The sequence below is a fragment of the Dendrobates tinctorius genome, unplaced genomic scaffold (genome assembly GCF_039654945.1).
Source record: "Dendrobates tinctorius isolate UK_male_01 unplaced genomic scaffold, ASM3965494v1 ptg000060l, whole genome shotgun sequence".
NCBI classification, from domain to species: domain Eukaryota; kingdom Metazoa; phylum Chordata; class Amphibia; order Anura; family Dendrobatidae; genus Dendrobates; species Dendrobates tinctorius.
The window spans coordinates 66809815-66822490 of record NW_027361728.1 but is presented as its reverse complement, the minus strand read 5'-3'; the positions used below and the strand labels follow the sequence as shown (position 1 = coordinate 66822490).

At 44.4% G+C, this 12676-nt stretch overlaps 1 protein-coding gene across 1 annotated transcript in view; it reads right to left on the bottom strand.

Moving 5' to 3' along the window:
• GPR149 (G protein-coupled receptor 149) overlaps positions 1 to 12676 on the bottom strand; it is a 168492-nt gene that overhangs the window by 143750 nt on the left and 12066 nt on the right. The window contains exon 2 of the mRNA XM_073579027.1: positions 3710 to 3902. Within this exon, the coding sequence (XP_073435128.1) occupies positions 3710 to 3902 (193 nt within the window). The remainder of the gene's footprint in view (positions 1 to 3709; positions 3903 to 12676) is intronic.

Sequence of the window (12676 nt, the reverse complement as noted above, 5' to 3'; positions counted from 1 at the left end):
TCAGCTTTAGTTATAAACTGTAGTAGTTATTTTAGTTATAAATGGTATTTAAGAAAATGAAAAAATACGGCACTCCCTGTTTCATTAAAATTAGTCCTTTATTCCTTGATGCGGGACTGTTATGAATGGGTCACCGAGGAGGAAAGCGCAAAAGGCTATGCCACCAGAACACCAGAGATCACAGGTCACTCAGCGGATTGCAGTCCCCAAATCTTAACAACACAACTAGCAGTAGCCATGGAGCGTTCCTACAATGCCCTAGACGCTTCGTCACAGCCGGAAGACTAACTAAATCTAAAGACAGAAAGGTGAAACCTAAAGTGCCCCGGAGCAGATCCCCAAAGGAATAGACAGCCCCCAAACATTTATTATCGGTGAGACAAGATGAAACACGGACACAGACAGAAAATAGACTGAGCAAATGCTGGGGCCCACACTGACTAGTTAGGACAGGACAGAAAAGACACTGTCTGCAATCACACAAAACCCCTAAAAATTCCAACACGACTGAAGCACAAAAATACTGAGGTTAGCACAACCTCGCCCCCACTATATCAGCACTCAGGTGTGAACTAGCGGCTAGCAACAGGCTAATACAGCAGGGGACTGAGCAAACAAACACAAGATACAAAAATACGGGGCAGGAGCCAGCAGCCCCAGTGGGAGCCAGCTGACTCTGACAGCAAGGCAAAATCAGATGCAAAGGATTTAGCAAATGACACTTAGCTGGAAAATGCAGGATCAGGCAGGAGACAGATATCCTCACTATGCACAGACAGGAGTATCACCGGCAGCTACTGAGAGAAGCTTGCTCGCTTATGTACTCCCAGTGACTACCTCCACTTCTCCAATCATCCTCTGCAGCTGTTGGATTAACATCCTGTTGACCAGCTCCACTACCAGCAGTATCAACCAGAGGGAGCCCTGTCACAAGTCAGATTAAGAGATTTCACAACACGGGACATGGTAGGTGGTGCAAGGAAAGAAAGGAGGTAGATCTAATTCCTTTTAGAGGCTGTCAGGTAGCATACATCCCATTTATAAAAACAATATATGCAAATATAAAAATATAAATAAATTTGTCCTGTCATTTAAACCTAATGGGCCATGTGCTCTTGTATTGAGAATCCATTTTACCACTCTTTATAGGAGTCATTTATTGTGATCTCCTCCTGTTGGATGGTCTTTAACCCGTTCTTTTCCAGCATATGTTTTTATCATTGTGATGTACATTACCTGACTGCCTCTAAATGAAAGTAGTTCTACTTCACCACATACTTGGACCCGAAGAAGAACTTTGCTGAGTGCAAAATGGCCGGCTTCCTTCTTGCCCCGTGTAAGGGGGGTTACAAAGGCTGTTTTAAGCCTCACACATGTCCCGATTAAATGTAAATGTTTTACTTTGTATATATGGTTTAACTATCTTAATGCTGCTATGTGTTCATTGTATATAGCGAGAGTGTAGTACTCAAGTTAGCCCACTAGAGGTGGCACATTAGGACTAAATAGAAAAATGATATCAACTAGTTAAATTAGCAGGGGCCAGCTGCAAGAAAGTTGTAGAATTTCCTGATTTCTAGTCAGTAGGGCCTGGGAGCCCGGACAGGGCAGGTGGACCCTGCAACATTAAGAAAGGAAGGAACCCAGTCATCTGGGGCCTGGTGGCAGAAGGTCACAACAGTGAGAGAAAGTAGGGCAGCTCCAATAAGTGGCAGCTAACTATGTGGGCTGATGCCCTTTTGTCTGGGGCAAAATGGACAGGGGAACTGAAGATAATTAGGCTGACCCGAAGGAACGCTGCGGTAACGTATGAGTCGGTACGACCCTGGAGCATTCTGGAAGAAGTGAGGGAAAGCACGGGAAAGGCAAAGAGTGTACTCTGTGATGATCACTGTGATGTAACTGTGACTGATCTGGACATACTGAGAAAGGAACCAAGTAAAGTTGTTTATGTTAAGTTGGAACTGGTCTCTGTCTTTCTTTGCGTGACTCCGACAGAAAGCAAACCTCAGCATATCAGAGAGGATCCGGATGGATCTGAAAATGGAATAAAAGGTATGCCGTAAAGGGCACATTGTTTGCATGTGGCGGGAGGCCAGGGCGTAATTGAGAAATCTTTGTCAGCCACGACTACTGCCCTGGCACCCCTCACACCCACACCCACTGCCCACTGTTAACATGCCACACATCAAGGAATGAAGGACTAATTTTAAAGGAACGGTGAGTGCCGCATTTTTTCATATTCTTCAATGATACGCAGCCATGATAAGCTCCTGGTGCTAAAACTATCATTGAGTGCAAACGAAAACATGAAGCTTGATAAGCAAGGCAAAGCTGAAATCTGTGTTTTAACTCCTACTGCATTCTGTCTTCAGCTTACATAGTAAAAACCTGCTGACAGATTCCCTTTAACCATTTTCCCTACTAAACTTTATTTAAATTCTATTTTTACTTTTCAGTGTTCTAATTTTATTCTAGTAGATTTGGAAACTTGTGTGTTCCAATACATTTTCATCTTAAGACAACACTGAACACTGTTCCATAAAAGTGTTAGTCTCCTAGGTTATGAGCTGAAACATGGGGAGACAAATTGATTTATTCTCTAATCCTAAGTGTTGCTTCTGGTCCTTGATTAAGATGATAGCTCCACTTGTAAGTGATAAATGTGCACTGGTGCACTGCTGAAGGGTTATTCCTATCTCAGCTTTTCATGGCTGAAAGGGGAATAATCCAGTCCATCTCAAATCACTATAGATGAAGCTACAGAATCCACATAGAACAGCTATGTTGGTTACATAAGATATAGTAATAAATGTGAGTACCAGAAAGAGCATAGCTAGTTGAGAAGGGAAAAATCCTTTTAATGTAATCCTGTTAACTTTATACATTTTTCAGTGTTTTGTAATTGATTAAAGAGGATCTCTCACTTGATCAAAAAATTGTGTTAAATATCTTGTAAAAATACTTGAGTTCTCATGAATCGGCTGCTCTTTTTCTTTCTTTTGCTCCTTAGTTTCACGTTTCTTTACTTTGAAATGCAGTATGTAAAATCTCTGCTTGCAGTCCAATTGGACATTTCTTCAGTTTCTGGGGATGGGCACTTTTGCTCATCCCTCCCAGATTCTATCAATCTAAGCTCAGCAACATGTTAGACTGCTAAATCAGCTGCCGAACTGTGTTTTGCAGAGAATTACAAAGAGAGGGCGAAGGGCAAGCATCCAGAGAAGACTTCGCCCGGTTGGACTGCAAGCATCAATTTCACATACTGCACTCCAAAAGCAACAAATGAGAATATACTCTACAATGAAATGATGCACCGCAAAAATGAAATTAGCAGTCTAGAGCTCAGGGATTTTTACCAGGTGTTTAATTCAATTTTGTCAGCAAGAGAAGGGTTCTCTATAATTTATATTGTATATCCAATCAATCACAGTTATAAATAATCTATACTAATACATTACAGAAATTCAATATTTGCAGTATTGTCACACTGATGACTAAAACTTAAAATTAAAGATAGGCAAATATACAATATTTACATATTGTAATCTGTACATTACTACACAGCAAGGTCCATTTATTTGTTGCAAATGTCTAGTAAATTAAAAGTCATAGTACTATTACTAATGGAGAAACTCAGCAGGTAAAAAATAAACATGCACTGTTATCTTACATTTTTCTAAGAACAATAAGGAACTTATTCACCCACCTTGGCAGTCTTCTGATGACATGAAATATGCATTCCTTTTGCAGTTGATGATGCAGCCACATGGGAGATGACTCCAATGCTCAGATAAGACAAACAGCGAGGTGGTGGTAGCAGATAACAATGTCAGAAGAAAACTTAATGTCTCAAATGAAAGGTTCTGGAAGCCAACAATGTGTTGAACAGCCATCTGTATCTAAAAGACATAGAATTGTATAGTAGGTAATTAAATAAGAACTCAATGAGTATCTAATGTGTGTTAGATACTTAACATTATTAGTATCCCCATTGTTAAATTGAACTGAGGTATTGATTACCTATCTTTAGAATAGATCATTAACAGTGGATACATAGAGTCTAAATAGCCCTGATAAAATGACAGTTTTTGGCATGTAAAGAATAATTTCCAAATTTTCACTTTTAATCAAATATAATCAATAAATGTCACCTATAATCTAGGTCCCTTATTTGATGCTTTCCTCACTTTTTGAAGTGATTTTTAGGCAAATTACTCTCATAGACACGGTTGCAGAATAGAAAAATTTGTTTTTATGCACAGTACTATCACAACCATGGGTGCATAAAAGTAAAAAAATGTGTTTCTATACACAGACATAGGTGCAAAAGAGTAGAAAAATGTGTTGTTACCCACAGCACCATTAGCGACATGGGTGCATAAGAGTAGAAACATTTTTTTGGACACACATGACTTCCACAGGTGTAATAAGAAGCAATGAAATCCCTGAAGAGTCCTTACAGAATGTGCCATTAATGAGGGGAGACTGTCATCTGCTACCAGACTAAATCAAGCAGAACCAAATTTAGCTGGAAGATTTGCAGGGGGAGCGACTTTGTGTGCTGGACCTGATCAGGTGACCCACAGGAAGGACTTCCTTGATATTAAAGCCCTGCACGCCAAACCACATGCAGATTTGATGCCAGGGAAGAGTGCAGAGCAGACATGCGACATAGATGCCCATGCGTGAGCAGAAAGCCTACGCTACCAAGGTGCTCTCAATCCTTCATCCTTCACACCAACGGAAGTTTGCATGAACTAGGAGTGGTATTAACAGAAATGCAGGGTTGAAGAGAGCGAGTGATTGCGTATGCGAGTTAGTCTCTTCATGACTCTGAACGGAAACCAGATAACTACAGTTCTTTCAAGCTGGAACTATTAGTGTTGGTATGGGCAATGACCGAGAAGTTTGCCGAGCACCTGTCTGGGTCCAAAGTCTAGGTGCACACCGAAAATCCTCTGGTTCCTCTGGAAAATTAGTGGCCTTGGAGCAGAGGTATGTGGCTTGCACCGCACGGCCAAGTACCGATATAAGATCGCTTATCGGAATGGAGCAGAGAACACACAGGCTGATGCTTTATCCATAGTAACTCATGAATGACCTGGACCTAACCAGGACGAAGAGCTGGAGGCTGAACAGATCCCTGAGTTTCGTAACTCCGCCAGGACCATGGTGGCCACACAGGGACATATCGGGGAGGCATTCAGAGGGCAAACACTGGGGCGACCCCATGATGACTGGGTACGGCTTCAACAGGAAGATAGGGAACTCGCTCAGATGAGGCAATGGGTCATCTTGAAACAACTTTCCAGCCAAAGAGAGAGAGACGCCCTGTCCCCAGGGGCTCTAAAGATCCTTCGACATTGGGAGAGGCTCCAGTTGGAAGATGGCCTGCTGTATAGGAAGGTGCAGTTGACACATGAGTTGGGGGTTACCTGGCAAATGGTACTCCTGGAAAGGTTACTCTGAGAGGTGGCCACAGAAGCTCATGAGAGAGGAGCCCACTTTGGCCCAGAAAAGATGTACCAGTGGATGCAGAAGTTGGTCTACCATCCTTGACTGAAAGCCGCAGTAGATGAAGCTTGTCGGCAATGCAGGAACAGTGAGTTAGCAAAGCCCCTGGAACAGAGGGCCTCTACGCAAACCATCCCCTAGAAGTGTTGATTGACTACCTGACTGTAGGCCCAGCCCACCTTGGATATGAACACTGTCTAGTAATGACCGATCACTTCACCAAATTTGCGGTGGTGACTCCAACCTGGGATCAGACTGCTGAGTTGGCGGCGCAGGCCATTTGCAGAGACTTCATCCGAGTATATGGTTGTCCGAAGAGGATTCACTCTGACCAAGGTGCCTGCTTTCAAGGACGGGTTACGAAAGAGCTGCATCTCTTGCATCAGATTGAGAAATCCAGGGTGACGCCCTACCACCATCCACAAGGGAATGGGGCCTGTGAGTGTTTTAATCGGATGCTGATTCAGATGCTGAGAACCCTGGAAGAAGACCAGAAAGTTTGCTGGCCCGAGTTTGTGGCTGAATTAGTCTGGGTGTACAACAATCAGGTGCACAGTACAACTGGATATACACCATACACCCTACTGTTCGGCTGGAAAGGGTGAGAAATCATGGAGCTGGAATTGGATCCAGAGGAGGACTACCCATGGATGGAGGGTATCCACCTAGGTCCGCTAACACCATCACTATTTGCAGACTCTATATTGGCTTGTGCAGACCAAGTTCCAGGAAATTGAACACCCTCAAGTGACTCCCCTGCGAGGGACAGCTCTTAAGGCCGGAGAACGTGTGTTGGTCCGAGAGGCAAGTTGGAGTGGCAGTGGGAAAAGACCCCGTCTCGGGTGAAATGCAGGATCAGATCTGAAGGTCCTGTCTATGAGGTGCAACCTGAGGGGGAAGAAGGTGCTCATCGGAACATGTTACGTCCTTGCTTGTCACGAGATCCCGATCAGAGAGAAAACAGGTTGTTCCTGAAATGCTCCCCTCCACCGCTTTCGAGAATGACGAGGATGAATCCTCCAACCCGCTACCTATTGACCCATAAGAGGAACAGGAACTTGATGCTCCTGAACTGGCTGCTCCATTGAACCTGGGCGTGTCCCCGTTCTCACCAGCTCAACCTGACTCCACTAGTCCACCTGTCCCCATTACTCAACCTGATTTTCGCCGCAAAGAATGGACAACAGCAGGAATACCACCCAACCGATATGAACAAGACCAGTTTATTTGGCAGCGAATCATCCAGGAGATAGAGGAATGTCAACGTTTACTGCAGAACTCTTGCCCGTGGAATGTCGAGCAAAAGGAGAGAGGGAGTGTAAAAAGAAGGACCGTATTGCGGGTACCTGTTCTGTGTCAGTACCAGAACTTTCGGGGCTGTCTCCTCTGTTGTCTGCTGCAGGTGGAAGCAGGGGGTGTGACTGAGCGTTTACAGCCTCAGCGCTCTCGGAAACAGGCAGACTTGGTGGGAGCAGACAGCATGCAGCAGAGAGAAGTGAGTGCTCCGGCCCATGAGCATCGGTACAGTGCAAGTCCACGCCCGCGCATCACCACTGCCACTGACAGAGATTGTGAGGACAGGCGTGCAGTGTGCCCGCTGGTCACCACGAAGCTAGGTGCCAAATGCTCCGGTCCTGTGAATACTGTGCGAGTGCCGCCTCAGTGAGACTGGGAGCAGGACCGCCATCGGCCCCCCGATTACCCAGTGTATATCTGCCAGACCACGGTGGGCTCAGACAGCACAGGAACCCACATTCCCCCGGCCACACCATTATATGGACTAGGGGCTCAGCGGAAGGTACCGGAGACCAACCGCTGCTGCCAGAAGAGGGAACCTCATCAGACAAGCATTGCGCCAGCTGTTGTTAGCGCCATCATCCGTTCAGCATCAGCCAAGGCCTGAGAAATGACTGACAGGATAAGTTAACTTAAATGAACTGCAGTTACTGAATCCATTGTTCTTCAACACTGCATATCCTTTTGTCTTTGAACTTTACATTCTACCATTTAACTGCTTATTTCCCCAATTTAACTGTTTACCTCCCTGCGTGGAGTATCCCCCTGTTAAAGCAAAGTTATTAACTCTTGCTCTAACTTCTGTCTGTCACTGCATCCCACAACCTGCTCACACCCTGCCCACACTTTCAGCAGCAGCTCTGCCATATGTGGGTAGTTTTTTTTAGGAAGCTCTGCAACACCAAATTTATCAGATGTGTCAGGCAAGGGCTGTGCGTTAAATTGGCTAGGTCCAGAGCTGCTACAAGAGTTGGGCTTGAGTTCCCCGGCACTAACCACTCATCTGCCTGCTGTTTGATCCCTGTCCACGGCTCCTGCGCATTGTGTGATTTGTCCCCTAAACATAGCAGTTTCAGAACAGCCTGCTGTCGTTTCACCCTGGCTGTGCTGAAGTTAGTGGTGCAGGTTTTACTTTGACTGGATGAGGAGACAGTGGAGGAAGCAGAGTAGCAGGAAGAGGCAACATGCAGAGAGAAACATCCAGCAATCCTCGGTGGTGGTAGGACATGGGCTAGAACGCCTTCCGCCTCTGTCCCAGCCACCACTCCATTTACCCAGAGGACAATTAGGGAGATGTAACATCCCTGGACCTGCTTATTGGTACCTGTAGCGGTGGTTATATGGACCTTGCCATTGATGATGATACGTAGTGCACACTTTATTTGGTCCGCAACATGTGTGTGCAATCATGGCACTCCTGGAAAAGTAGTGGTGGCTGGGAACAACATACTGTGGGACAGTCATCGCCATCAGTTTTTTAAAACTATCCTTCTCCACCAGCTCAAATGGCAGCATTTCAAAGGCCAGTAATTTGTAAATACTATCATTCAGGACCATAGCTCATGGGTGGCTCTTTTTCTCAAGGGTTTTGGGGATGGAAACCTGAACACTTCCATGGGACAAAGTGGAGATGCTTGGTAACGCTGGTGGTGGTGATGATGTCACATCCTCACTTTGCGGGGAGGCAGGTGGGCCTTTCAATCGTGAGCGCAAGGACAAGACCGAGACCAAAGCAAAGCAGGAGGAGGCTCAGATCGGTCATGATTTTTAAAGTGTGTACTCCACTTCACCTCATATTTGGAATTCAGATACCTTGTCATACAGGTGGTGCTCAGATTAAGATGTATGCCTCTCTTCAGGCTCTGACAGAACAGCATGCAAACCAGTCATCACTTGTCATCAGCACATTCCCTGAAGACATGCCAAGCCATGCTGCTCTTTTGAGTTGTTTTTGATGTGCTGATTTCAGCAGTGTGGTGGGCACTAGCAATCGACATACTTGCTAGGGAATGCATGCTGTACCCTTGCACCATGAACCCTTTTTTGCTGTGTTGCTGGGACAGCGTGGCCACCTCCTTTTCCTCTGAACTGCACATGTCACTAGGATGTCCTCGTCTCCATATAGAGTCTAGGACCTCATCGTCCCTCGCATCATCTTTCACCCACTCCTCAACCCTTCACTCCTTGCCAGACTGCACACTGCAGAAAGATGCTGCAGTTGGCAACTGTTTTGTCATCCTCTGAAATGTACTGCGGTGTTCCAATAACCACGTTCACTAGCCCTCCCACGCTTTCATCCTCAAACCTGACAAGTGGTTGGGCTTCAGTGCTCTCAGTCTCTTAGACTTCTGAAGCAGGGCCAAGAGGATGGGCCATGGAACCCCAGCTAACAGAGTAATCAAAAAGCAGAAGAGACTGCTGCATTACTTGTGGCTTATACTGATGGTCTGATTTGCATGAAAGTGAGGTGGAAGTACAATGGGTACTGAAAGTATTCAGACCCCTTTAAATTTTTCACTCTTTGTTTCAATGCAGCCATTTGGTAAATTTAAAAAAAAGTTCATTTTTTCCCATTAATTGTCACTCTGCACCCCATCTTGACTGGAAAAAAATCAGAAATGTAGAATTTTTTGCAAATTTATTAAAAAAGAAAAACTGAGATCACATGGTCATAAGTATTCAGACCCTTTGCTCCATATTGAGTAAAGCACCCTTTTGATCTAGTACAGTATTATTCTTGGTAATAATGCAACAAGTTTTTACATTTTCACACCTGGATTTGGGGATCCACTGCCATTCTTCCTTGTAGATCCTCTCCAGTTCTGTCAGGCTGGATGGTGAATGGTGGTGGTAAGCCATTTTCACATCTCTCCAGAGATGCTCAATTGGGTTTCGGTTAGAGCTCTGGCTGGGCCAGTCAGGAATGGTCACAGAGTTGTTCTGAAGCCACGCCTTTGTTGGTTTAGCTGTGTGCTTAGGGTCATTGTCTTGTTGGAAGGTGAACCTTTGGCAAGTCTGAGGTCCAGAGCACTCTGGAAGAGGTTTTCATCTAGGATATCTCTGTACTTGGCCACATTCATGTTTCCTTCAATTGCAACCAGTCATCCTGTCCCTGCAGCTGAAAAACACAACCATAGCATGATGTTGCCGCCACCATGTTTCACTATTGGGATTGTTTTGGGCAGGTGATGAGCAGTGCCTGGTTTCCTCCACACTTACCGCTTAGAATTGTCACCAAAATGTTCTATCTTCGTCTCATCAGATCAAAGAATCTTATTTCTCATAGTCTGGGAGTCCTTCATGTGTTTTTTTAGCAAACTCTATACGAGCTTTCATATGTCTTGGACTAAGGAGAGGCTTCCGTCGGACTACTCTGCCATAAAGGCCCAACTGGTGGAGGGCTGCAGTGATAGCTGACTTTATGGAACTTTCTCCCATCTCCCTACTGCATCTGTGAAGCTCAGCCACAGTGATCTTGGGGTTCTTCTTAATCTCTCTCACCAAGGCTCTTCTTCCACGATTGCTCAGTTTGACTGGACGGCCAGGTCTAGGAAGACTTTTGGTGGTCCCAATCTTCTTCCATTTAAAGATTATGGAGGCCACTGTGCTTTTAGGAACTTTGAGTATTGCACAAATTATTTTGTAACCTTGGCCAGATGTGTGCCTTGCCACAATTCTGTCTCTGAGCTCCTTGACCAGTTCCTTTGACCTCATGATTCTCATTTGGTCTAACATGCAATGTGCACTGTGAGGTCTTATATAGACAGGTATGTGCCTTTACAAATCAGGTCCTATCAGTTTAACTAAACACAGCTGGACTACAATGAAGGAGTAGAACCATCTCAAGGAGGATCAAAAGGAAATGGATAGCATGTGACTTAAGTATGAGTGTCTGAGCAAAGGGTCTGAATACTTATGACCATGTGATATTTAAGTTTTTCTTTTTTAATAAATTTGCAAAAATTTCTGCATTTCTGTTTTTTTTAATCAAGATGGGGTGCAGAGTGTACATTAATGAGAAAAAAATGAACTTTTTTGAATTTACCAAATGGCTGCAATGATACAAAGAGTGAAAAATTTAAAGGGGTCTGAATACTTTCTGTACCCACTGTACGATGACCATGGTCCTTAGTGCCAACTCTGCATTTTCTGCAGTGGACCGAGTGAGTGAAAATGCAAAGGAACTGGAGGCACTCTCAGCCATCCACTCTAACACCTTTTCAACACCCTGCAGTACTCAGCCCTACAAAATTACGCAGAACGTCCTGTCGCTGCATGCACCAGAGGAAGGTGTTTCATTTGGGCACGTAGCAGGCACAGAACTGCCATGTTCTATCCCTGCAGCAGCTACACCAGCACCACCACAGCCACAACCTTTATTTAATCCTCTCCTAATTTTTGGAATTATATATGAGTAGTGTGCCTGAAAAGTAATTCTACTCTGCAGCCGTCTCATTGACATTTTTGGTTCAAAAAAATAATTTTACTTTGCAGCTGTTTTTTGCAAGTAGTGTGCTAAAATTAGTACTCTACAGCATCTCTTTGCCATTTGTGGGCCAAAAAATAATTTTAATCTGCAGCCGTGTCTTTGCCATTTTTGGTCCAAAAAAATCATTCTAATCTGCTGCCACTTCTTTCTACTCTGCACCCCTGCCTGTAGAAGTCCTATGCCTTTTAAGCTTCTTTGTGTACTCACGCCTGTGGGAGTACTGTTCCAAAAAGTCTCTGTGTACTGTGGAGTCATGTATAAATGAGTAGTGTGCCAAAAAATAATTCTACTCTACAGCCATGTCTTTGCCTTTTGTGGGCCCAAAAAATATTTTTACTCTACAGCTGTGTCTATACGAGTAGTGTGCCAAATAAATAATTCTACTCTGCAGCCATTTGTGGGTCAAAATCTTTTTTACTGTGTCGCTGTGACTAGAAAGTACATCAACTCTGTAGCTATCTTTGCCACTTGTAGGCCAAACAAATAATTTTACTGTACAGCTGTGTCTATATGATTAGTGTGCCTAAAAATAAATCTACTCTGTAGCCGTCTCTTTGCCATTTGTGAGCCAAAGCATAATTTTACTGTACCATTGTCTGTACGATTAGTATTAGTATATTGTCTGTATCTCTGTGCGAATAGTGTGCCTAAAAACACTTCCAGAATTACCTTATTGGCACACTACTCATATATACATGGCTACATAGTACACAGCATCTTTTTCGAGCAGTACTCCCACAGGTGGGGGGTGCAGAGTACACAGAGAGGCTGAAAGGCACAGTACTCCCACATATAGGGGTGCAGAATACACACAGAGGCTTAAAGGCACAGTACTCCCACAATTGAGGTTGTAGAGTACACACAGTTTTCTTTGGCAAAGTACTCCCACAGACATGGTTGTAAAGTACACACAGTGACTTAATGGCACAGTACTACCAGAAACATGGTTTCAGAGTACATACAATGGCTTAAAGGCACAGTACTCCCACTAAGACATGTGCAGAGAACACAGAGGCTTTTTTGCAGAGTGTGCAGTCTAATTTTGCCCTAAATCCAGCTGCGTCCTGTCCTTGCACTAATCAGAGTAGACTGGCGGTGGCACTTGTAATCTGGCATTTTATACGTGTTGCGCCCATAAATCACAGCCATGTCAATATTTGGTATGGCTGTAATAGCTCAGGAAGAGCCCACAGGCTGAAAATTTGTTGATTGGCTGCACCGTAGCCTTTCAACAAATGCTATTGGGCATATGAACCTGAACTGCAAACTTAGTATCCTGTTAAAAGTTCATGTTCAGCGTTCAGTACCGAACACTAGCTGTCTGGCACGAATCCTGACCTTTGCATTTGGGGCTTGGTCATCTCTAGAACTTAC